Source organism: Fringilla coelebs, assembly GCF_963513975.1.
Source record: "Fringilla coelebs genome assembly, chromosome: 23".
In the NCBI taxonomy this organism is placed as follows: Eukaryota; Metazoa; Chordata; class Aves; order Passeriformes; family Fringillidae; genus Fringilla; species Fringilla coelebs.
The window spans coordinates 2,906,815-2,933,001 of record NC_140049.1 but is presented as its reverse complement, the minus strand read 5'-3'; the positions used below and the strand labels follow the sequence as shown (position 1 = coordinate 2,933,001).

At 59.9% G+C, this 26,187-nt stretch overlaps 1 protein-coding gene across 1 annotated transcript; it reads left to right on the top strand.

The window, feature by feature from the left end:
* Nucleotides 1-318: 318 nt before the first annotated feature.
* On the top strand, nucleotides 319-25,604 carry PIK3C2B (phosphatidylinositol-4-phosphate 3-kinase catalytic subunit type 2 beta; the record flags this gene model as incomplete). Its single annotated transcript, XM_084220857.1, has 32 exons — nucleotides 319-1,167; nucleotides 1,813-1,913; nucleotides 3,285-3,439; nucleotides 5,093-5,213; nucleotides 7,538-7,649; nucleotides 7,988-8,067; nucleotides 8,631-8,694; nucleotides 9,489-9,635; nucleotides 10,956-10,989; nucleotides 12,472-12,667; nucleotides 14,351-14,473; nucleotides 15,785-15,952; nucleotides 16,727-16,838; nucleotides 16,919-17,061; nucleotides 18,303-18,491; nucleotides 18,573-18,666; nucleotides 18,745-18,839; nucleotides 19,380-19,560; nucleotides 20,788-20,895; nucleotides 20,985-21,077; nucleotides 21,885-22,014; nucleotides 22,211-22,347; nucleotides 22,451-22,620; nucleotides 23,245-23,401; nucleotides 23,491-23,600; nucleotides 24,044-24,245; nucleotides 24,332-24,456; nucleotides 24,536-24,653; nucleotides 24,774-24,855; nucleotides 24,936-25,042; nucleotides 25,123-25,251; nucleotides 25,333-25,604. 32 exons carry the CDS (start codon nucleotides 319-321, stop codon nucleotides 25,519-25,521), a joined length of 4,821 nt encoding a protein of 1,606 aa, XP_084076983.1. The 3' UTR covers nucleotides 25,522-25,604.
* Between the last annotated feature and the right edge of the window lie 583 nt (nucleotides 25,605-26,187).

The following is a 26,187-nucleotide window of genomic DNA, read 5'->3' as shown; positions in this document are numbered from 1 at the left end:
CATCCCTCCCACCCTTTCCCCACTCCCAATATCAATCCCACACCTTTCCCACTCCCACCATCACTTCCCCACCTTTCCCCACTCCCACTCCTTTCCCCATTCCCACCATCACTCCATACCGTTCCCCATTCCCACCACCACTCCCCCGGACCTTTCCCCACTCCCACCATCACTCCCCACCGTTCCCCACTCCCACCATCTCTCCCCCGGACCCTTCCCCACTCCCCCGCGCTGACCCCGTCCCCTCCCGCTCCCAGGAGCAGCAGGATGCCGTTCTCCTGACGCCGGTGCCGCTCTCCCGACGCCGATCCCGGCAGGATGTCGCGCCGCCGCGGCCCCGCCGAGCAGTGGCCGGCGCTGGAGTCGGTGGGGCTGAGCCGCAAGGAGCTGGCGCTGGCCGAGGCGCTGCAGATGGAGTACGACGCGCTGTCCCGGCTCCGCCAGGACAAGGAGGAGAGCCGCGCCAGGAAGGAGCAGCTCCAGGAGCGCTCCCTCATCTCCTGGGACGACCCCGCCGACAGGAGCGCCGTCAAAGCGGCGCGGGCGCTCTCCGGCTCCGACCCCGCGCTCAGCCACGCCGTCCCCAATGTCCCCGAGGGTCCCCAAGTGCCACCCGGGCCCAGCCCGCCCCGGCCGGAGCCGCAGCCCTGGAAGGGCGGGGATTACCTGCTCATCTTCGAGGGCTCCCAGCGGGATTTCCTCGGGGAGCCCCTCAACGGCTCGGAGCCCCACGAGGGCTCCCCCAAAAAGCTCTCTCCGCCCCCGCTGCCCCCCCGGCACCCGCTGTGGGGCTGTCCCGAGAGCGGCCAGCGCTCGGGGAAGGCGTCCCCGCTGTCCCCCAAGGGCCAGGGCCAGCCCAGGGACATCAACGTGTTCTCGGTGGCCCAGGACAAACTTTTGGGGCGCCGCATCTCCCAGGAGGATCCCTACGGCGTGGACGCCATCACCTGCCTCAACCTCAAGTCCACCTACGAGTCCGAGGCGCTGAGGGAAGGATCCCGGGGCTGGAAGGAAGGCAGGAGCATCCTGGAGAAGGAATCCAGCGGGAAGCCGGTGGCACGGAGCAAGACCATGCCCCCCCAGGTGCCCCCGCGCACCTACGGGGCCCGGGCGGGCGGCAGGAGGAACCTGGCGGGCAACAGGAACCGCAGGAGCTCCGTGGAGCCGGTGAGGGGCTGGGAATGGGGACTGGGAATGGGGACTGGGAATGGGGACTGGGAATGGGGACTGGGAATGGGGACTGGGAATGGGGACTGGGAATGGGGACTGGGCAGGGATGGAGCTGGGAATTCTCAGCTGGGATGTCCCCGAGCCCCGTGTCTTTCTGGGGGGTTCTCCTTGTGGTGCCATCGGGGCTCCTTGGAGGGGGATCTGAGGCATCTGAGTGTGGGGATGTTCTGTGAGACATGGAGACCCAAAAGGTGAGCCAGGTCTGTTCAAAATCCTAAAACTGAGCTAGACCTGTCCAAAATCCCAAAACTGAAGGGTCCCGTGAGCCAGACTTGCCCAAAAATCCCAAAACTGAAGGGTCCCATGAGCCAGACTTGCCCAAAATCCCAAAACTGAAGGGTCTCATGAGCCAGACTTGCCTAAAATCCCAAAACTGACCCAGACCAGTCCCAAACCCTAAAACTGAGCCAGACTTGCCCAAAACCCCAAAACTGAAAGTCCTGTAAGTCAGACCTGTCCAAAACCCCAAAACTGAAGGGTCTGTAAGTCAGACCTGTCCAAAACCCCAAAACTGAAGGTCCTGTAAGTCAGACCTGTCCAAAACCCCAAACCCCAGCTGACGGGGTCGTGCTTGCCCCACAGGTGGCCCCCAGGCCCCACTCCTTGGCCAACGGCTACGAGCTCTTCGAGGTGTCCGAGGAGCGGGACGAGGAGGTGGCCGCCTTCTGTCACATGCTGGATGTGTGAGTAGCCAAAACCTCCCAAAAACAACCCAAAGGGGCTGCAGGGCCACCAGGAGGGGCTGCATGGCCACCAAAAGGGGATTCAGGGCCACCAGGAGGGGATTCAGGGCCACCAAGAGGGGCTGCAGGGCCACCAAAGGGGCTTCAGGGCCATCCCAAAGGGATTCAGGGCCACCAAGAGGGGTTTCAGGGCCACCAGGAGGGGCTGCATGGCCACAAAAGGGGACTCAGGGCCACCAAAAGGGGATTCAGGGCTACTCTGAGGGAATTCAGGGCCACCCAGAGGGAATTCAGGGCCACCAAAATGGGATTCAGGGCTAGTCTGAGAGGCTTCAGGGCCATCCCAAGGGGATTCAGGGCCACCAAAGGGGCTTCAGGGCCATCCCAAGGGGATTCAGAGCTACCCTGAGAGGCTTCAGAGACACCCCAAGGGGACTTAGGGCCACCAAGAGGGGCTTCAGGGCCACCAAAAGGGGCTTCAGGGCCATCCCAAGGGGATTCAGGGCCACCAAGAGGGGTTTCATGGCCGCAAAAGGGGATTTAAGGCCACCAAAAGGGGATTCAGGGCCACCAAGAGGGGTTTCAGGGCCACCAAAGGGGATTCAGGGCCACCAAAAGGGGTTGCATGGCCACAAAAGGGGACTCAGGGCTACCAAAAGGGGATTCAGGGCTGCTCTGAGGGGCTTCAGGGCCACCAAAAGGGACTTCAGGGCCACCAGGAGGGATTGCATGGCCACAAAAGGGGATTTAAGGCCACCAAAAGGGGATTCAGGGCCACCCAGAGGGAATTCAGGGCCACCAAAATGGGATTCAGGGCTAGTCTGAGAGGCTTCAGGGCCACCAAGAGGGGCTGCAGGGCCACCAAAGGGGCTTCAGGGCCACCCCAAGGGGATTCAGAGCTACCCTGAGAGGCTTCAGGGACACCCCAAGGGGACTTAGGGCCACCAAGAGGGGCTTCAGGGCCACCAAAAGGGGCTTCAGGGCCATCCCAAAGGGATTCAGGGCCACCAAGAGGGGTTTCATGGCCACAAAAGGGGATTTAAGGCCACCAAAAGGGGATTCAGAGCCAGCCTGAGGGAATTCAGGGCCACCAGAAGGGGATTCAGGGCCACCAAGAGGGGTTTCAGGGCCACCAGGAGGGGTTGCATGGCCACAAAAGGGGACTCAGGGCCACCAAAAGGGGATTCAGGGCCACCCCAAGGGGACTTAGGGCCACCAAGAGGGGTTTCAGGGCCACCAGACGGGGCTGTTCCCGGGGCTGCCGAGCCCTTGTGGTGCCAAAAGGGGATTCCAGGCCACCCAGGTGATTTTTGGGGTGAGGGGCCCCCCTGCAGCCCCAGCAGGAGCCCTGAGCCCCCCCTGCTCCCGCAGGCTGCGCTCCAGCTGCGGCTCCGGGGGCTGCTCGGGGTCGGGCTTGGTGTGGAGCGCGGTGAACCTGAGCCCGGAGCAGCCGGGCCACGGCGTCAGCCTGAAGGTGACGGTGCTGTGTGACAGCCTGAGGGAGCCGCTCACCTTCACCTGCGACTGTGAGTGCCCGGGGAGGAGGGGCAATTCCCACATCCCCGCCCTTCCTGCTGTTCCTGCCGTTCCCAGCTTTCCCTCTGTTCCTGCGGTTCCTGCTGTTTCTGCCATTCTCACTGTTCCTGCCATTCCCACCTTTCCCTCTGTTCCTGCTGTTCCTGTTCCTGCTGTTTCTGCCATTCCCACTGTTCCTGCCATCCCCACCATTCCCACCATTCCTGCTCTTCTCACTGTTCCTGCCATTCCCACTAATTGCACCATTCCCGCTGTTCCGGACATTCTCACCATTCCCACCATCTCCCCCAATCCCACCATTCCCCCAATCTCACTATTCCCCCAATCCCACCATTCCCACCATTCCCCCAATCCCACCATCCCCACCATTCCTGCTCTTCTCACTGTTCCTGCCATTCCCACCATTCCCACCATTCCCACTAATTGCACCATTCCCGCTGTTCCTGCCGTTCTCACCATCCCCACCATTCCCACCATCCCCATCATTCTCCCATTCCCCTAATCCCACCATTCCCCCAATTCTACCATCTCCACCATTCCCCCAATCCCACCATTCCCACCATTCCACCAATCCCTCCATCCCCACCATTCCTGCTCTTCTCACTGTTCCTGCCATTCCCACCATTCCCCTAATCCCACCGTTCCCCCAATCTCACCATTCCCACCATTCCCACCATTCATCCCCACCATTCCCACCATCTCCACCATTCCCCCATCCTACCATTCCCACCTTTCCTACCTTTCCCACCAATCCCACCATTCCCCCATCCCCATCCTTCCCACCATTCCCCCATCCCCACCACTCCCATTATTCCCACCAGTCCCACCATTTCCCCAGTCCCACCATTTCCCCAATCCCGCCATCCCCTCCATCCCCACCATTCCCCCAATCCCACCATTCCCCCAGTCCCACCATCCCCTCCATCCCCCCAATCCCCACCAATCCCCTCCACCCCCACCATCCCACCATCCCCACCATCCCCACCATTCTCCCATTCCCACCATCCCCACCATTCCCCCAATCCCACCATTCCCCCAATCCCACCATCCCCTCCATCCCCCCAATCCCCACCAATCCCACCATTCCCCCAATCCCACCATTCCCCCAATCCCACCATTCCCCCAATCCCACCATCCCCTCCATCCCCCCAATCCCCACCAATCCCCTCCACCCCCACCATTCCCACCATTCCCCCCATCCCCACCATTCTCCCATCCCCACCATCCCCCCAATCCCCCCAATCCCTCAATCCCAAGGATCCAGGGGCTGTTCCTGTTTCCACCATTCCCACCATCCCCCCATTCCCCCATCCCCACCATCCCCACCATTCCCCCAATCCCACCATCCCCCCCAATCCCCCCAATCCCTCCATCCCAAGGATCCAGGGGCTGTTCCTGTTTCCACCATCCCCACCATCCCCACCATTCTCCCATTCCCCCATTCCCTCCATCCCCTCCATCCCCACCATTCCCCCATTCCCACCATTCCCCCAATCCCACCATCCCCTCCATCTCCTCTATCCCCACCATCCCCTCCACTCTCACCATCCCCTCCATCCCCACCATTCCCCCAATCCCTCCATCCCCCCAATCCCTCAATCCCTCCATCCCAAGGATCCAGGGGCTGTTCCTGTTTCCCCCAGGCTCCTCCACCGTGGACCTGCTCATCTACCAGGCCCTGTGCTACACCCACGACGAGCTGCACGCCGTGGACGTCGAGGATTTCCTGCTCAAAATCTGCGGCCTGGAGGAATTCCTGCAGAAGTGAGTGGCCCAGGGAAAAACAGGGGAAAACGGGGAAAAGGAGGGGGAAAAACAGAGGAGAAATGGGAAAAAAAAAACAGGGGAAAATGGCGGAAAACAGAGGGAAAAACAGGGGAAAATGGGGAAAAATCGGGGGAAAAATGGGGGGAAAAAAGGGGAAAATGGGGAAAACCAGGGGGGAAAAATGGGGGAAAAACAGGGGGAAATGGGGAAAAACCAGGGGAAAAAATGGGGGAAAACCAGGGGGAAAATGGGGGGAAAACAGGGGGAAATGGGGAAAAACCAGGGGAAAAATGGGGGAAAAACAGGGGGGAAATGGGTGTAAAAAGGAGATGAACAGGGAAAAAAACAGGGAAAAATGGAGAAAACGGGGAAATGAGGAAAAAAATGGGGAAATGGGGGGGAAATGGTGGGGGGGGGGGAAGAGAAAAAAGGAAAAAATGGGAAAACACGGGAAAACCAGGGAAAATGCATGGCAGATGGTTCAGGCTGTGATGAACTCCCAGGGTTGATCCCAGCGAGCACAGCCGGATCTTCTCTGCTCCTTTTCCTGCCTCTGGAGCTGCTCCTGCCAAAAGCAGCATTGGGAATGTCTTGGGAATGTTAGTCCCAGTCAGGCTGACCCCCAAACCCCTGGAAAATCAGCTGGGAGCTGCCAAAAATGCTTTTTGGAGGAGAATTCTGTAAAAGCCGTGTCAGGGAGCAGAGCCTGGATAAATCCCAGCTCCAGAATTCTCCCTGTCATTTGCAGCTCCAGAATTTTCCCTGTCACTCCCAGCTCCAGGGTTCTTCCTGTCATTCCCAGGTCCATGGTTCTCCCTGTCATTCCCAGCTCCAGAATTCCCCCTGTCATTCCCAGCTCCAGAATTTTCCCTGTCATTCCCAGGTCCATGGTTCTCCCTGTCATTCCCAGCTCCATGGTTCTCCCTGTCATTCCCAGCTCCAGAATTCCCCCTGTCATTCGCAGCTCCAGAATTCCCCCATCATTCCCAGCTCCAAGGTTCTCCCTGTCATTCCCAGCTCCAGAATTCCCCCTGTCACTCCCAGCACCAGGGTTCTCCCTGTCATTCCCAGCTCCAGAATTCCCCCATCATTCCCAGCTCCAGAATTCCCCCTGTCACTCCCAGCTCCAGAATTTTCCCTGTCATTCGCAGCTTCATGGTTCTCCCTGTCATTCCCAGCTCCAGAATTCCCCCATCATTCCCAGCTCCAAGGTTCTCCCTGTCATTCTCATCTCCAGAATTTTCCCTGTCATTCTCATCTCCAGAATTCCCTCTGTCATTCCCAGATCTGTGATTCTCCCTGTCACTCCCAGCTCCAGAATTCCCCCCCAGTCCCACTCCCAGATCCATGCCTGCTTCCCACGGCTCCCTGGGCAGGTCCTGGCAGGCCGGGCCCGGCTCCGGAGGGGAAGGAGGGAGAACAATTCCTCATTCTCTGAATTTCCTGGTGCCACAAAGGTCCCTGTGCAGGCAGGGCGGCCACCCTGAGCCCCAGCCAAGGCTGCCTGGCTGGGGGATATCAGGATGGGACACTCCAGGTGGGATTTTGGGGCAGCCAGGTGGGATTTTGGGGCTCTCAGGGGGGATTTTGGGGTGTGGGATGAGTGTGCAGAGTTCTCCCTGCATGTGGGGCAGGCACAAGTTCACCCAGCCCTGCAGGAAGTCTGGTTTCACTGTGAATCCCAGCCAAGGCTGCCTTGCCAGGGGATTCTGGGGCAGCCAGGTGGGATTTTGGGGTGCCCAGGCAGGATTTTGGGCCGTGGGATGAGCCTGTGGAGCCCTCCCTGCACGTTTGGCAGGCACAAGTTCACCCAGCCCTGCAGGAAATTCAGCCTTGCTCTGAGCCCATCCCAAGGCTGCCTGGCCAGGGGATTCTGGGGCACCCCAGATGGGATTTTGGGGCAGCCAGGCAGGATTTTGGGGCAGCCAGGCAGGATTTTGGGGTGTGGGATGTGTGTGCAGAGCTCTCCCTGCACGTTTGGCAGGCACAAGTTCACCCAGCCCTGCAGGAAATTCAGCCTTGCTCTGAGCCCATCCCAAAGCTGCCTGGCTGGGGGATTTCAGGTGGAATTCTGGGGCTCCCCAAGTGGGATTTTGGGGTGTGGGATGAGCTGTGGGGCTGTCCCTTCATGTTGGGCAGTTCACCCAGCCCTGCTGGGAGCCCGGCCTCACTGTGAGCCCCAGCCAAGGCTGCCTGGCCAGGGGATTTTGGGGCACCCCAGGATTTTGTGGCACCCCAGGATTTTGGGGCACCCCAGGATTTTGGGGCAGCCAGGTGCGATTTTGGGGGTGTGGGGTGAGCCTGTGGCCCTGTCCCCACAGCAAACACTCACTGGGCAGCCACGAGCACATCCAGCACTGCAGGAAATTCGACATGGACATCCGGCTGCAGCTGCTCAGGAGGAAGGGAGTGCGCAGCGACCTGGCCCGCACGGTGGGTGTCACCAACCTGGGACACCGAGGGGTTGGTGTCACCTCCCTGGGACACCGAGGGGTTGGTGTCACCAACCTGGGACACTGGGAGTTGGTGTCACCAACCTGGGACACCGAGGGATTGGTGTCACACTGTGGGGTCTGTGTCACCTCCCTGGGACACGGAGGGGTTGGCGTCACCTCCCTGGGACACTGTAGTGTTATACTGGGGGGTCAGTGTCACCTCCCTGGGACACTGTGAGGTCGCTGTCACCACCCTGGGACACTGCAGGGTCAGTGTCACACCGAGGGGTCGGTGTCACCTCCCCACAGCCCTGCTCAGCCTCTCTGTGTCCCCAGGCCAGCGATGACCAGAGCCCGTCCACCCTCAACCACCACATCCACCTGCAGGAGCGACCCATCAAGCAGACCATCAGCAGGTAGGGCTGGGGACACGGGGGCACTGTCCCCAGGGCCCAGCTGGGGGTGACACGATGGCACTGTCCTCAATGCCCACCCAGGGCGTGACACGGTGGCACTGTCCTCAATGACCACCCAGGAGGTGACATAGTGGCACTGTCCCCAATGCCCACCCAGGGCGTGACACGGTGGCACTGTCCCCATGTGCCCCCCCAGGGGGATGTGGTGGCACTGTCCCCACATGCTCCCCCAGGGGGATGTGGTGGCACTGTCCCCATGTGCCCACCCGGGGGTGACACGGGGGCACTGTCCTTAATGCCCACCCAGGGGGTGACACGGTGGCACTGTCCCCAATGCACACCCAGAGGGTGACACGGTGGCACTGTCCCCAGTGTCCACCCAGGGGGTGACACGGTGGCACTGTCCCCACATGCCCACCCCGCAGATGACATGGTGGCACTGTCCCCAGTGTCCACCCAGGGGGATGTGGTGGCACTGTCCCCAGTGCCCACCCAGCAGGTGACACGGTGGCACTGTCCCCACTGTCCCCTGGGCGGGCTGAGCGCTGTCCCCTGTCCCCCAGGCAGGCCCTGAGTCTCCTCTTCGACACCTTCCACAACGAGGTGGACGCGTTCCTGGCGGCCGAGGTGAGCCAGCGCTGGTTTTGGGGCGGTTTTGGGGCAGTTTTGGGGCAGTTTTGGGAGGGTTTGGGGGTTTGGATATTATATTATATTATATTATATTATATTATATTATATTATATTATATTATATTATATTATATTATATTATATTATATTATATTATATTATATTATATTATATTATATTATATTATATTATATTATATTATATTATATTATATTATATTATATTATATTATATTATATTATATTATATTATATTATATTATATTATATTATATTATATTATATTATATTATATTATATTATATTGTTATAGTATAGTATATAATATACTAATTAAATATACTATACTATACTATACTATACTATTATATTATATTGTTATAGTATAGTATATAATAGCATACTTTAATAGTATATTTATTTATATTTAACATCTTTATATCCTCTATCTATACATATCATATTATATTACATTACATTATATTATATTACATTATATTACATTATATTACATTACATTACATTACATTACATTACATTACATTACATTACATTACATTACATTACATTATATTGCATTATATTACATTACATTATATTGATAAAAAAGATAAAATACAAATATAAATATAATTACTGATATACCATAAATACCCTATAATACAATAAAACATAAAACAAACATAAGAAACAAAGAGATAAATCAACTGCCCCACCTCTAACAGATAACTAGCACTCACACCCCCAGCCAGGCCTTGCATTTCCCCGAGCCCACCCTGTCCTGTCCCCCCAGGGCGATGTCCCCCTCAAGGCCGAGCGGGTGATCCAGTCGGTCATGGCCATCTGCAACGCCCTGGCGGCCGTGGAGTCCCAGGAGATCACGGCTGCCCTCAACCAGATGCCGCCCTGCCCGTCCCGCATGCAGCCCAAAATCCAGAAGGTGAGCCCGGGGTGTGTGGGTTTGGGCAGACAGGTTCTGCTCAGGAGGGCAGGAGCCCCCCCTGAAATGGGAAATGTAAAACCCTCCCTCTGAATTATTATGGTTTTGGAATTAGGGGGCTCTCAGGAAAAGGTGTGGGAGCAGGAATTACAGTTCTGTACTAGGAAAATTAAAAATGCAAGTGAAAGAGTACAAAACAAACCCTGCAGGTAGGAATGTGTGAAATCCCAGATTGTATCCAGGTAGGAATGTGTGAAATCCCAGATTGTAACCAGGTAGGAATGTGTGAAATCTCAGATTGTATCCAGGTAGGAATGTGTGAAATCCCAGATTGTATTCAGGTAGGAATGTGTGAAATCTCAGATTGTATCCAGGTAGGAATGTGTGAAATCCCAGATTGTATCCAGGTAGGAATGTGTGAAATCCCAGATTGTATCCAGGTAGGAATGTGTGAAATCCCAGATTGTATTCAGGTAGGAATGTGTGAAATCTCAGATTATATCCAGGTAGGAATGTGTGAAATCCCAGATTGTATCCAGGTAGGAATGTGTTAAATCCCAGATTGTATCCAGGTAGGAATGTGTGAAATCCCAGATTGTATCCAGGTAGGAATGTGTGAAATCTCAGATTGTATCCAGGTAGAAATGTGTGAAATCCCAGATTGTATCCAGGTAGGAATGTGTGAAATCTCAGATTGTATCCAGGTAGGAATGTGTGAAATCCCAGATTGTATCCAGGTAGGAATGCTGGGCTCCTCCCCTGGGCGCAGCATCTCCCCATGGGATGGTGGAATTTGATCAGCCCTGCAGGGACACTCAGTGGCCATGGACAGAAGAAAATTAATAATTAATGGCCATTAACAGCAGAGATCTCCTGGAGGGAGGATTGGGTGAGGAACAAATAAAGAAGCTGCCCCGTGAGCAGCAGAGAGCTGCTCCACCTTTAACAGATGGCAAATAGAACACACACTTACTTATCTTGCAGTGCAGGACCTGGGGGAACTCGGCCAGGAGTGGGAGGAGAACAAAAATTGTCACATCTGGCTCTTTTCCCTCCTTTCCACCACGTGGAAAATCCCTCAATAGCCGGGAGCAGCCTGGGTCTGGCAGCCTGGGGTGGTTACATAAAATCCGCCTTGGCAGCACTCAGGGGTTTCTTCTTTTTTTTTGTGGTTTCTCTCCTTTTTTTTTGTGGTTTCTTCTTTTTTTTTTTTTTTTTTTTTGGTGGTTTCTCTCCTTTTTTTGGTGGTTTCTCAATTTTCTGGTGGTTTCTCGATTTTTTTATGTGTGTGTTTCTTTTTTTTTTCCTTTCCCTCCACAGGATCCGAACGTTCTGGCCAAGAGGGAAAATCGAGGTATTTCTCTTCTCCTGCTCCCCTTTCTGGGCTCAAGTTCATGCCATGCTTTTCATCTTCAAACCCCTCCTCCCCCTTCAGTTCTCCAGGCCAAAAAACGGGTTGGGAACCGGTCTGGTTAAAAAAGAAAAGGAAAAAAAAAAAAAAGAGGAGAATTTTGGGGGGTGTTGTTGCTCCTTGTGAGCTCCAAATAGAAAATCTGGAATTTTTGGAATTCCCCGTACTCCAAATGGGAAGTTTGGAATTCCCACATCATTAATTCATCCCTGAGTGGGGGGGAGAAGCAATGTGGGGGTCCCAAATCCAGATATGAGGGATGGATCCCTGAGGGATTGATGGATCCATGAGGGATTGATGGATCCATGAGGAATTGAGGGATCCGTGAGGGATGATGGATCCCAATCCATGTTTCCCTGAGGGACTGATGAATCCCCGATAGATTGATTGATCCCTGAGGGATTGATGGATCCATGAGGGATCAGTGGATCCCTGTCCATGTTTCCCTGAGGAAAATTGATTGATCCTTGATGGATTAATTGACTCCTAAGGGATTGATGGATCTGTGAGGGATTGATGGATTCCTGAGGGATCGATGGATCCCCATCTGTGTTCCCCTGAGGGATCGATGGATCCCTGTCTGCATTTCCCTGAGGGATTGATGGATCCCTGTCCATGTTTCCCTGAGGGACTGAGGGATCCCTGTCCATGTTTCCCTGAGGGATTCATGGATCCCTGTCCATGTTTCCCTGAGGGATTGCTAGATCCTTGTCCATGGATCAATGGATATCCCTGTCCATGTTTCCCTGAGGGATTGATGGATCCCTGAGGGACTGACAGATCCCTGTCCGTGTTTCCCTGAGGGACTGACAGATCCCTGAGGGATTGATGGATCCCTGAGGGATTGACAGATCCCTGTCCATGTTTCCCTGAGGGATTGATGGATCCTTGTCCATGTTTCCCTGAGGAACTGACAGATCCCTGAGGGACTGACAGATCCCTGAGGGACTGACGGATCCATGCCCATGTTTCCCTGAAGGACTGACGGATCCCTGAGGCACTGACAGATCCCTGTCCATGTTTCCTGAGGGACTGACAGATCCCTGTCCATGTTTCCCTGAGAGATTGATGGATCCCTGAGAGACTGATGGGTCCCTGAAGGATTGATGGATCCCTGAGAGACTGACAGATCCCTGAGGGATTGATGGATCCCCGAGGCACTGACAGATCTCTGTCCATGTTTCCTGAGGGACTGACAGATCCCTGAGGCACTGACAGATCCCTGTCCATTTTTCCCTGAGAGACTGCTGGATCCCTGAGAGACTGATGGGTCCCTGAAGGATTGATGGATCCCTGAGGGATCCCTGAGGGACTGACAGATCCCTGAGGCACTGACAGATCCCTGTCCCCGTTTCCCTGAGGGATCCATGGATCCCTGCCCCCGTTCCCGAGGCGCTGATGGATCCCCATCCGTGTCTCCCGCAGAGAGGATCGTGGAGAGCCTCACGGCCGCCATCCTCAACCTGGTGGAGCTCTACTGCAGCACCTTCAACGCCGACTTCCAGACGGCCGCGCCCGGGAGCCGCGAGCTGGGCGTGGCGCAGGAGGCGCGGCTGCTCACCTGCCCGCTGGCCTTCACCGTCTACGCCACCCACCGCATCCCCATCACCTGGGCCGCCAGGTAGGGCCCTCCTCACCTGCCCCCTGGCCTTCACCCCATCACCTGGGCCGCCCCCTGGCCTTCATCCCATCACCTGGGCTGCCAGGTAAAGCCCTCACCTGCCCCCTGCCCTTCATTCCATCACCTGGGCCACCAGGTAAGGCCCTCACCTGCCCCCCCACCTTCACCCCATCACCTGGGCTGCCAGGTAAGGCTCTCACCTCCCTTCTGGCCTTCACCCCATCACCTGGGCCGCCAGGTAAGGCCCTTGCCTGCCCCCCCACCTTCACCCCATCACCTGGGCCGCCAGGTAAGGCCCTCACCTGTCCCCCCACCTTCACCCCATTACCTGGGCCGCCAGGTAAGGTTCTCCTCACCTGGTTTGCAAAGGCAGGTGGCGGCTAAGGAAAGCAGGAACCTCTCTTGAAATGGGAAGTGTAACCCCCTCCTCCCTCGGGATTGTTATGGTTTTGAAATTAAGGGGTTTGCAGGTAAAAATACGGGGATAGGAATAACAGCTCTTTATTAGGGAAATTAAAATAAAAATGCAATAGTACAAAAAAAAGGAAAAAAAAAACCACAAAAAAGAAAATCCCAGAGTGTGTTCCTGGGAACGCTGGCACTGGGACACTCCAAAATTACAGTGTGTCTGGGACATCCCAAAATCCCAGTGTGCTCCTGGGAATGCTGGCACTGGGACACCCCAAAATCCCAGAGCATGTTCCTGAGAACACTGGCACTGGGACACCCCAAATTCCAGCGTGTTCCCCGGATCACTGGCACTGGGACACCCCAAAATCCCAGCGTGTTCCAGGATCGCTGGCACTGGGACACCCCAAAATCCCAGAGTGTGTTCTCGGGATCGCTGGCACTGCCAGGCAGGGCGGGATGTCGCCGCACCTCGGGCCGGGCTGGCTCATCCCGAGGCCACCGCGCCACCCGGGGGAGGTGACAGATGGCCCCGCGCCCGCGCCAGCGGCGTGGCCCCTTTGTTCCGCTCCTCCGTGCCCGTGCCCGGCGCGGGGGGGACCGGGAGGCGACCGGGAGGGGACCGGGGGGTGGCGACAGCGGCGCCGGCAGAGCCGCCCCGCCGGGGACCCCTCGCCTTTGTCCTTGTCCTTAATGTATTCCCTTTGGTGAGTGGCTCCGAACAAAGCGGCGAGCCTGGGAAATGCCGCCAGCCCCTGACCCCCGCGCCCCGCAGCCCTGCCCGGATTGTCGCAGCCCTGCCCGGATTGTCGCAGCCCTGCCCGGATTGTCGCTCGGCACCTGCCACATGGCAGGGCCCCCCCGTGTGCCGGAATGCGCCGTGCCATATGGTGCTGGGGACATCGAGGGGGGGAAACGTCCCCGTTCTGTCCCCCTTTCCCACCCTCGGGGCAGGATTTAGGGGCTCTGATGATCCGGGTAAAGCCCCCTCCCCTTTTCCATCCTTGGGGAAGGATTTAGAGGTTCTGGTGATCCAGATTTTCCTGTCCTTGGGGAAGAATTTAGGGGTTCTGGTGATCTGGGTTTTCCCATCCTTGGGTCAGGATTTAGGGGTTCTTGTGACCCAGGTAAAGCCCCACCCCTTTCCCATCCTTGGGGCAGGATTTAGGGGTTTTGGTGGCCCAGGTAAAGCCTCCCCCACCTCTTCCCCATCCTCAGGACAGGATTTAGGGGCTCAGGTGGCCCCACCCGGCTCATTGGGTGTTTCTCCCGCAGTTATGAAGATTTCTACCTCTCGTGCTCCCTCAGCCACGGCGGGAAGGAGCTGTGCAGCCCCCTGCTCACCAGGAAGGCCCACGTCTACAAATACCTCTTCCACCTCATCATTTGGGACCAGCAGTAAGGCCAAGGGGGTCCCACCCACGCTGCCATCATCATCCTCCCCTCCCCTGCTCCTCCTCTCCTCCGCGCCGTTTTGGTTTTTATTTGGGGTGTTGGAAGTTTTTGTGTCATTGCCCGGAAATAGCAACCCCCGGGAAAGGGGATCTGCTCCCAAAATAGCGCCGGCAGCAGGCGGGGAGGCCGTGCTGAGCCCTCGCCACGCCTGGCATCCACAGCGGCCCGGGAGGTGGGGATGGGACGGGATAATTTTAGACGGCGCCGCTGCCCCCAAGGACAGGTGCCCGGCGGGACGGCGGCGAGCGCAGCGAGCCCGGGGATCCTTCCCCTTCCTCCCCGCGGGATGTAGCTGCCCCCCCGAGCTCCCTGGGAGCGGCAGAGAGGAATCCCAGCCCCGGGGGTCCCACGCGGCCCCCCCCGGGTGGTGGGGCAAGGTCAGTGCCCGGCGGGGCTGTCGCTGGAGGGCCCTGGCCCTGCGGTCACCTTCGCGGGACGGAGAGGGCAGCCGGGCTTCCCGGAGTGGCGGCAGCTCCAGCGGGCTGTCCCCAAACCTGCGGGGTGGCCGGGACTTCAGGGACTTCAGGGACTTCCAAGGACACCCTGGTGCCTGCAGAAAAGGCGGTTGTAGGGCCGGGCTCTCCTGGGGCATCCAAGGAGGGGACTGGGAGAGCCCATCCCCGGCACCCTGAGCCTGTCCCCTGCACCCTGAGCTAGTCCATGGCACCCCGAGCCCATCCCTGGCACCCTGAGCCTGTCCCCTGCACCCCGAACCTGTCCCCTGCACCCCAGCCCCTCCCCTGCACCCTGAGCTGGTCCATGGCACCCCGAGCCCATCCCTGGCACCCTGAGCCTGTCTCCTGCACCCCAGCCCCTCCCCTGCACCCTGAGCTGGTCCATGGCACCCCGAGCCCATCTCTGGCACCCTGAGCCTGTCTCCTGCACCCCAGCCCCTCCCCTGCACCCTGAGCAGGTCCATGGCACCCTGATCTCATCCCCTGCACCCTGAACCCATCCCCACCACCACAACCCCATCCCCACCACCCTGGGCCCATTCCCAGCACCCCAAGCCCATCCCTGGCACCCTGAGCCCATTCCCAGCACCCTAACCCCATCCCTGGCACCCTGAGACCATCCCCACCACCCCAACCCCACCCCTGGCACCCCAAGCCCATCCCCACCACCCTGGGCCCATTCCCAGCACCCCAAGCCCATCCCCACCACCCTGAGCCCATTCCCACCACCCTGAGCCCATCCCTGGCACCCCAAGCCCACCCCTGGCACCCTGAGCCCGTCCCCCCCTCTCTCCTGCAGGATTTGCTTCCCGGTCCAGGTGAACCGGCTGCCCCGGGAGACCCTGCTCAGTGTCACCCTCTTTGCCGTGCCCGTGCCACCCCCGGGCGGCTCCTCCGACGCCAACAAGCAGCGGCGCGTCCCCGAGGCCCTGGGCTGGGTCACCACCCCCCTCTTCAACTTCAGGCAGTACGTGGGGTGTGCTGGGCATCCCTGGGGGGCACAGGAGGGTCCCCAGTGCTATGGGGTCCCCAGAACCTCGGGGTCCTCAGTGCCGTGGGGTTCTCAGCACCCTGGGCAGAGCAAGGGGCTTGGCTGGCATCCTTGGGGGGCACAGGAGGGTCCCCAGTTCAGTGGGGTCTCCAGCACCCTGGGCATGCTCAGTGGCTGGGCTGGCATCCCTGGGGGTGACAGGAGGGTCCCCAGAACCTCAGTGTCCCCAGTAGTGTCGGGTCCCCAGCACCCTGGGCATGGCAAGGGGCTGGGCTGGCATCCTTGGAGGGCACAGGAGGGTCCCCAGAACCTCGGGGTCCTCAGTGCTGTGGGGTTCTCAGCATCCTGGGCAGAGCAAGAGGCTGGGCTGGCATCCTTGCAGGGCACAGGGGGGTCCCCAGCATCTTGGGGTCCCCAGAACCTCGGGGTCCCCAGTACTGTGGGGTTCCCTGGGCGCAGCAAGTGGCTGGGCTGGCATCCCTGGGGGAGACAGGAGGGTCCTTAGTGCCATGGGGTCCCCAGAACCTTGGGGGTTCCCAGTGCCGTGGGGTTCTCAGCATCCTGGGCAGAGCAAGGGGCTTGGCTGGCATCCCTGGGGGGCACAGGAGGGTCCCCAGTGCCATGGGGTCCCCAGAACCTCGGTGTCCCCAGTACCATGGGGTGCCCCGTGCCTCATCTGAGCACCAGCAGCAGTGCCACCCTCGTGCCCCAGCAGAGTGCCCCCCCAGTGCCACCCTTTGTCCCCCCCAGGGTCCTGACCTGCGGGAGGAAGCTCCTGGGCTTGTGGCCGGCCACTCAGGACAACTCCAGGGCCAGGTCGAGCGCCCCAAACTTCAACCAGCCCGACAGCGTCATCCTGCAGGTACGTCCTGGCACTCCGGGGGCACAGAGCCCCCCTCAAAGCTCCTCCTGGGGGTCCCTCACCCTCTGCCTCTGCCCCAGATCGACTTCCCCACCTCGGCCTTCGAGGTGAAGTTCACCAGCCCGCCGGCGGCCGAGGCCAGCCCCAGGTACGAGTTCGGCAGCCTGGGGGAGGAGGACCAGCGCCAGCTGCGGGAGGCCATGCAGAAAAAATCCCTTTATTGGTAAATAAACCTGGGGGGACAGCGGTGACACCCCCCTGGCACTCACAGGGGGTGTCCCTCCCTCCGGGGCTGGAGGTTTTGGAGCTGGGGGTTCTCCCATGCTCTGCCCTCCCTGTTGTCCCCTCCTCGGGGACAGCTGACCGGCGCCTCGGCCAGGAGCTGCCCGGGGGGATCGGGTGTCAGCAGCTGCCCAAAGGCCAGCAGGGCTGGCTCGGGGGTCCCTGGGCAGGGGGACAGCCAGGGACAGCTCAGTCCCCCCAGGGCACAGGGCCTCCTGGCTGTCCCTCAGCAGGGTCCTGCTGCCATCAGCCCCTCCATCCCTGGGGAGGGCCGTGTGGGGATGCAGGGAGGGCTCAGGGGATTTATTGGGGTTCTGATAAATGCTGGGGGCAGAGGGGACACACACCCCATCCTGCCAGCCCCGTTCTGCCCATGTGGGATGAGGGCACAGGGGTGCCACCGCCCCATCCTGCCACAGCCATTCTCTGCATGCACAGTGGGGCACAAGGGTGCCACCTCCCCAACCTCCCACGTGTCCTGGGGTCACAGGGATGCCACCTCCCCAACCTCCCATGTGTTTTAGGGGCACAGGGATGCCACCTCCCTGAGCTCCCACATGTTTTGGGGTCACAGGGATGCCACCTCCCCTACGTCCCACCTGTTTTGGGGTCACAGGGATGCCACCTCCCCAACCTTCCAGCCCCATCCCATCCATGTGTTTTGGGGTCCCAACGATGCCACCTCCCAATCCTGCCAGCCCCATTCTCTCCATGCCCAGTGGGGCACAGGGATGCCACCTCACCTACCTCCCATGTGTTTTGGGGTCACAAGGATGCCACCTCCTCACCCTCCCAGCTGTTCTGGGGTCACAGGGATGCCACCTCCTCACCCTCCCACCTGTTTTGGGGTCACAGGGATGCCACCTCCCCTACCTCCCATGTGTTCTGGGGTCACAAGGATGCCACCTCCTCACCCTCCCACCTGTTCTGGGATCACAGGGATGCCACCTCCACTATGTCCCACCTGTTCTGGGGTCACAGGGATGCCACCTCCCCTATGTCCCACCTGTTCTGGGGTCACAGAGGCGCCACCTCCTCGCCCTCCCACGTTTTGGGGTCACAAGGATGCCACCTCCCCTATGTCCCACCTGTTCTGGGGTCACAGAGGCGCCACCTCCTCACCCTCCCCCCCCACGCCAGCCCTGCCACGCCCTCCCTGACGCTGTCCCCGTGTCCCCCCAGGCTGACGGACGCCGACCGGCAGCGGCTGTGGGAGAAGCGCTGCCACTGCCACGCGTCCCCCGGCGCCCTGCCCATGCTGCTGGCCAGTGCCCCCAGCTGGGACTGGGGCTGCCTGCCCGACATCTATGCCCTGCTCAGCCAGTGGACCTCCATGAGCCACCAGGACGCCCTGGGGCTGCTGCACGCCACGTAAGCCACCCGTGGGGACACCCCTGTGCCGCGTGGCAGCGGGAGGACGCTGTCACCCCACGGAATGTGTCCCACCTGCAGGTTCCCCGACCAGGAGGTGAGGAGGACAGCGGTGCAGTGGATTGACTCCATCTCAGACACAGAGCTGCTGGATTACCTGCCCCAGCTGGTGCAGGTGCGTGGTGGCGCCGGGACGTGCCACGGGGTGTGCCCGCCGGTGTCACCGCAGCCCCGTGACGCTGTCCCTGTGCAGGCCCTGAAGTACGAGTGCTACCTGGACAGCCCCCTGGTGCGCTTCCTCATGAAGAGGGCGATTTGTGACCTGAAGATCACACACTACTTCTTCTGGTGGGTTTGGGGGGCTCTGGGAGCAGGGGGGGCACCCTGAGGCTGGCCTGACCCTGTGTGTCCCCAAGCCAGGCAGGACCCTGAGGCTGGCCTGATCCTGCGTGTCCCCAAGCCAGGCAGGACCCTGAGGCTGGCCTGATCCTGCGTGTCCCCAAACCAGAGGGGACCCTGAGCCTGGCCTGTCCTCACATGTCCCCAAGCCGGGCAGGACCCTGAAGCTGGCCTGACCCTATGTGTCCTCAGATCAGAGGGGACCCTGAGGCTCACCTGACCCCGCATGTCCCCAGTCTGGTGGGGGTCCTAGGCCTGGCCTGACCCTGCATGTCCCCAAACCAGAGGGGCACCCTGAGCCTGGCCTGTCCTCACATGTCCCCAAACCAGAGGGGCACCCTGAGCCTGGCCTGACCCCAGATGTCCCCCAGTCTGGTAGGGTCCCTGAGCTTGGCCTGTCCTCACACGTCCCCAAGCCAGGCAGGACCCTGAAATTGGCCTGACCCCAGATGTCCCCAAGGCTGGCCTGACCCGGTGTGTCCCCAGCAGGCTGCTGAAGGATGGCCTCAAGGACTCCCAGTTCAGCATCCGGTACCAGTACCTGCTGGCCGCGCTGCTGTGCTGCTGCGGGAAGGGGCTGCGCGAGGAGTTTGACCGGCAGTGCCTGTTGGTCAGCACGCTGGCCAGGCTGGCGCAGCAGGTCCGGGACGCCGCCCCTTCCGCCCGCCAGGTGGGTGCCAGGGTGCTGGGAGGGGTGCAGGGTGCCAGCCCCCTGCCCCACACTCACCCCTCCTGCCCCATGCCCACCTCGGCCCATCGCGTTCCTGCCCCGTCCCACGGGCACCCCGGGTTTTGCCCGCTGTATTCCATGCGTGCTCCATCCCATGCTGATCCCTTCCCGTGCCCACCCCTCTCTATCCCATTTCTATCCCGTGGTCACCCTGTTCCTTGCCCATCCCATCCCATCCTCACCCTCTCCGTGCCTGCCCTATCCCATGGTCTCTGTATCTCTTGTCCACCCCATTCCGTTTCCATCCCACCCTATCCCATGCCCATCCTATCCCCATCCCATTCCCACCTTGTTCCTTGCACATCCCATCCCATTCCCATGGATCCCATCCCATTCCCATGAATCCCATACCGTCCCACCCCATTCCCACGGATCCCATCCCATTCCCATGGATCCCATCCCATTTCCATCCCATCCCACCTTATCCCATGCCCATCCTATCCCCATCCCATTCCCACGGATCCCATCCCATTCCCACGGATCCCATCCCATCCCCACCCCGTTCCCATGGATCCCACCCCGTTCCCACGGATCCCTTTCCATTCCCACGGATCCCATCCCATTCCCACGGATCCCATCCCCACCCCATTCCCACGGATCCCATCCTATTTCCATCACATTCCCACCCCATTCCCATGGATCCCATCCCCACCCCGTTCCCACAAATTCCACCCCGTTCCCATGGATCCCACCTCGTTCCCACGGATCCCACCCCGTTCCCACCTCGTTCCCACGGATCCCACCCCATTCCCACGGATCCCATCCCATCCCCATCCCATTCCCACGGATCTCAACCCATCCCCACCCCATTCCCACGGATTCCACCCTGTTCCTGCGGATCCCACCCCGTTCCCACGGATCCCATTCCATTCCCACGGATCCCATTCCATTCCCACGGATCCCATCCCATCCCCACCCTGTTCCCACGGATCCCACCCTGTTCCCACGGATCCCGACCCGTTCCCACGGATCCCACCCCATTCCCATGGATCCCATCCCATTCCCATGGATCCTATCCCATTCCCACGGATCCCATCCCATCCCCGCCCCATTCCCACGGATCCCACCCCGTTCCCACGGATCCCACCCCGTTCCCACGGATCCCACCCCATTCCCACGGATCCCACCCCATTCCCACCCGGATCCCACCCCGTTCCCGCCCCGCAGGCCATCCTGCGCGAGGGGCTGGAGGACGTGGCGCAGTTCTTCAAGGCCCACGGCTCGTGCCGGCTGCCGCTCAGCCCCAGCCTGCTGGTCAAGGGCATCGTGCCCCGGGTGAGTGCCAGCCCCGGGGGGCTTGGGGGGCTCCTCCGCCCGCTCCCGGCTCGCCCTGACCGGCTGCCCCTCGCTCCTTCCCACGGCAGGACTGCTCCTACTTCAACTCCAACGCCGTCCCGCTGAAGCTCTCCTTCCAGAACGTCGATCCGCTCGGGGAGAACATCCGCGTCATCTTCAAGGTCAGCCTGGCGCCTTTGGAAATGCCCAAATCCTGGCACAGCCCTCCGAGATTCCCCCTGCTCCGGGCTCTGAGGGCTCTGGTGGCTTTGATGGCTCTGGTGGCTCTGGTGGCTTTGGTGGCCCTGATGGTTTTCCCCTGGCCCTCATGGCTCTCCCCTGGCCCTGATGGCTCCCTGATGGCTCTGATGGCTCTGATGGCTCTGGTGGCTCTCCAATGGCTCTGGTGGCTCTCCCCTGGCTCTGGTGACCCTGGTGGCTCTGGTGGCTCTCCCCTGGCCCTGATGGCTTTGGTGGCCCTGATGGTTTTCCCCTGGCCCTCATGGTTCTCCCCTGGCTCTGATGGCTCCCTGATGGCTCTGATGCCTCCTCCTCTGGCCCTGATGGCTCTCCCCTGGCTTTGATGACTCTGGTGGCTTTGGTGGCCCTGATGGCTCTTCCCTGGCCCTCATGGCTCTGGTGGCTCTGATGGCTTCTTGCCTGGTTCTGATGGTTCTGGTGGCCCTGATGGCTTCTCCCCTGGTTCTGATGGTTCTGGTGGCCCTGATGGCTCTCCAATGGCTCTGGTGGCTCTGATGGCTGTGATGGCTCTCCCCTGGCCCTCATGGCTCTGGTGGCTCTCCGATGGCTCTTGTGGCTCTGGTGGCTCTCCGATGGCCCTGATGGCTCTGGTGGCTGTCCCCTGGCCCTCATGGCCCTGATGGCTCTGGTGGCTCTCCAATGGCTCTGGTGGCTTTGGTGGCTGTCCCCTGGCCCTGATGGCTCTGGTGGCTCTCCCCTGGCCCTGATGGTGGCTCTCCCCCCGGCAGTGTGGCGATGACCTGCGGCAGGACATGCTGACGCTGCAGATGATCCGCATCATGAACAAGATCTGGGTGCAGGAGGGGCTGGACATGCGCATGGTCATCTTCCGCTGCTTCTCCACCGGCCGCGGGCGAGGTGAGGCGGAGTTTGGGGGTCCCCAGGGGTCCCTGGTGGGGCTGGGGATGGCCCAGGACATCCTGGGCTCTGATCCCACCAGCCCTTCCCTGTCACGCGGTGGTGACGGGTGGGGAGCGGTTGGGTTGGTGACTGAGGGGGTCGGGGTCGTGGTCCTTGGGGTTGAAGGGTCTCACCCCACTGCCCCACCTGCCAGGCATGGTGGAGATGATCCCCAACGCCGAGACCCTGCGGAAAATCCAGGTGGAGCACGGCGTGACCGGCTCCTTCAAGGACCGGCCGCTGGCGGACTGGCTGCAGAAACACAACCCCGAGGAGGATGAGTACGAGAAGGTGAGGGAGAATCCCTGCTCCTTGCGTCCCCCATTCCAGGGACCAGCCCCTTGCTTCCCATCGTACCCATCCCTTCTCCTTGTCCTTCCCTCCTTCCTCGCAGGCCGTGGAAAACTTCATCTACTCCTGCGCCGGCTGCTGCGTGGCCACCTACGTGCTGGGCATCTGTGACAGGCACAACGACAACATCATGCTCAAGACCACGGGCCACATGTTCCACATCGATTTCGGCCGGTTCCTGGGCCACGCCCAGATGTTCGGCAACATCAAGAGGTGAGAGAGGCCCCTGGGACCTCCTGCCCTCATCCCTGCCGAGGGGGAAGCTCCCTGTCCTTGTCCTGGTCGTGGGTGACCTTTCCTTCATGTCCTGGCGGTGGGTGATCTCTCCCTGTCATATCAGTGGTGGCCACAATGACCTCCCCTTCTCTTTGTCCTGGTCTTGGTTGACGTTGCCTTCATGTCCTGGTGGTGGGTGACCTCTTCCTGTCATCCCAGTGGTGGCCATAGTGACCTCCCCTTCTCCTTGTCCTGGTCGTGGGTGACCTTTCCTTCGTGTCCTGGCGGTGGGTGACCTCTCCCTGTCATCCCAGTGGTGGCCACAGTGACCTTTCCCTCTCCTTGTCCTGGTCGTGGGTGACCTTTCCTTCGTGTCCTGGCGGTGGGTGACCTCTCCCTCTCCTCATCCTGGTGACCAGTGACCTTTCCCTCTCCTTGTCCTGGTGAGAGGTGACCTCTTTCTCTCCCTGTCCTGGCAGTGGGTGACCTCTCCCTCTCTTCATCCTGGTGATCAGTGACCTCCCCCTCTCCGTGTCCTGGCAGTGGGTCACCTCTCTCTCTCTCTCTCCTCGTCCTGCCCCCCACCCCTGCTCACTTTGTCCCTGCTGTCCCCCAACGCAGGGACCGTGCACCGTTTGTCTTCACCTCGGACATGGCGTACGTCATCAACGGCGGCGACAAGCCCTCCAGCCGCTTCCACGACTTCGTGGACCTGTGCTGCCAGGCCTACAACCTGATCCGCAAGCACACCCACCTCTTCCTCAACCTGCTGGGGCTGGTGAGAGCCGGGGGGGAGGCACAACCTTCCCCTCAGCGTGGCACAGGGGTCCCTTTGTGCCCTGTCCTCACCCCTGCCCTCCCTGCCAGATGCTGTCCTGCGGCATCCCCGAGCTCTCCGACCTGGAGGACCTCAAGTACGTCTACGATGCGCTGAGGCCACAGGACTCTGATGCTGATGCCACCACCTACTTCACCAGGTAGGGGACATGGGTGGGGGACACAGCGGTGGCTGGAGGCGCCCTCGGATGCTGGGGTCACGGGCATGTTTTAGGAAAAATTCTTTCCTCAGGATTTTTTCTCCTGAGAGGCCTCAGGAGCAAAATGTAAACAATGATTATCTGCTGCTGTGGGATGCTACAGGTGGATGTGGGATTGGTCTCATCTAGTTTGTAATTAATGGCCAATAACAGCTGGCTCAGACTCTCTGAGAGCCAGCAGCTTTTGCTATTCATTCCATTTTTTTCCTTTCCTTGCAAGACTTCTGATGAAATCCTTCTATTCTTTTAGTATAGTTTTAATACAATATATATCATAAAATAATAAAATCAACCTTCTGAAACACGGAGTCAGATCCTCGTCTCTCCCTCTTCCTGGAGCACCACCGCAGGGTGGCACTGAGCGGGCGGTGGCCTCGTTGCAGGTTGATCGAGTCCAGCCTGGGCAGCGTGGCCACCAAGCTCAACTTCTTCATCCACAACCTGGCGCAGATGAAGTTCACGGGCTCGGAGGCGCGGCCCACGCTGTCCTTCGCGCCCCGCACGCACACCCTCAAAACGTCCGGCCGGATCCGCGACGTCTTCCTCTGCCGCCACGAGAGGGTCTTCAACCCCAGCAAGGGCTACGTGAGTGGGGACGGCTGGGGACAGCTGGGGACAGGCCTGGGGTGCCCCAACTCCCCGTCCCACGTCACATTCCCGCCTCTCTGCAGACCTACGTGGTGAAGGTGCAGCGGGACAACCCCGGCGAGGTCACCTTCGTGCAGCGCACCTTCGAGGAGTTCCAGGAGCTGCACAACAAACTGCGCCTCCTCTTCCCCTCCTCGCTGCTGCCCAGGTACCCCTGACACCCCTCAGGACCTCGGGGGACTCCCCAAAACCCCACCGGGAGCCCCGCTGAGTGTCCATCCCCGCAGCTTCCCCAGCAGGTTCGTCATCGGGCGCTCGCGGGGCGAGGCGGTGGCCGAGCGGCGCAAGGAGGAGCTCAACGGCTACATCTGGCACCTGATCCACGCTGCCCCCGAGGTGGCAGAGGTGGGGACACGGGCTGGGGGCTGCCAGGGACACCAGCGAGGCGGGGAAACGCTCGGGGACAGCGCCGGGTTTGGATGGTGGGGAGGTTGTCACCGCTAATGTCACCTCCTGACCCTGCAGTGTGACCTCATCTACACCTTCTTCCACCCCCTGCCCCGGGATGAGAAGGCGGCTGGAACTAACCCGACCCCAAAGCCGGCAGGTGGGGAAGGGGGGATTTTGGGGGGGGTGATTTTGGGGGTGACATCAATGGTGTCCCATCCCTCCTGTCCCCCTCTCCAGACGCCACATGGGCTCGATCCCTGGGCAAGGTCGGCGGGGAGGTGAAACTCTCCATCTCCTACAAGAACAACAAGCTCTTCATCATGGTGATGCACATCCGAGGGCTGGTAGGACCCACGGGAGCGGGCTTGGGGGGGGGCTGTCCCCTCCCCGTGCTCACACAGCGTGTCCCCACCCTGCCCCACAGCCACCCCTGCAGGACGGCAACGACCCCGACCCCTACGTCAAGACCTACCTGCTGCCCGACCCCCAAAAAACCACCAAGAGGAAAACCAAAGTGGCCCGAAAAACCTGCAACCCCACCTACAACGAGATGGTAGGAGGAGGGACCGGGATGGATTTGGGGTGTCCCCAAGGGTGGCCGCAGCTGAGGGTTTGTCCCCGTGGTGTCCCACAGCTGGTGTACGACGGGATCCCCCGGGGGGACCTGGAGCAGAGGGAGCTGCGGCTGAGCGTGCTGAGCGAGGAAGGATTTTGGGAGAACATCCTGCTGGGGGAGGTGGGAATTCGCCTCCGCGACCTGGACCTGGCCCAGGAGAAGATGGGCTGGTTCGCCCTGGGCTCCCGCGGCCACGGCACCCTCTGAGCCCCCCACCCCATCCCGGGGGTGTCCCCAAAAGTGGCTTCTTTTTTAAGTTTACCTTGTGTCAAGGGAGCAACGCGGGGAGGGAGGGGGGCGCGGGGCGGTTCGGGGGTTATTTCTTCCTTTGGGATATCCGTATTTTAATTTTTTTTTAATAACGAGCAGCGTGAGCACCGGGGAGGAGGGGAGGGGGAGGTGGCGCGGGGGAGAGGTTGGGGGGTGTGCGGACCCCTCCCCACCTCAGGAATCGGGCAATTCCCACCGCGGGGAATGTGCTCCCAAAGGAGAGCGGCGTGGCGAGTTGCCCGTCCCGTGTGGCTGCCGGCCACCCTCGCTGTCCCCGTGCGCTGGGGACATCCGTGTCCTTCCCGCCTGCCACCCGGCCCCGGGTGCGGGCTTGGTGCCTGTGGTGCTTTGTTTACAGCGACAGCTCCGTAAACGGACGAAATGTTTCTCAGGATCGAGAATAATTAACTTTAACCTTTATATTAAAAGTTTTAAATATTGGATCTGGTGGCGGTCTGGCTTCTGGAGGGGTGGGGGAGTTGGAAATCTCCTTGGGACCCTCCTGCCTGGAACATGGAGGACAAAAAAGGGGATAAAAGGCAGGGGCGGCACATCTGCCCCTCTGCCCGCACATCTGGGCGCACATCTGTCCGCACCTTTGCC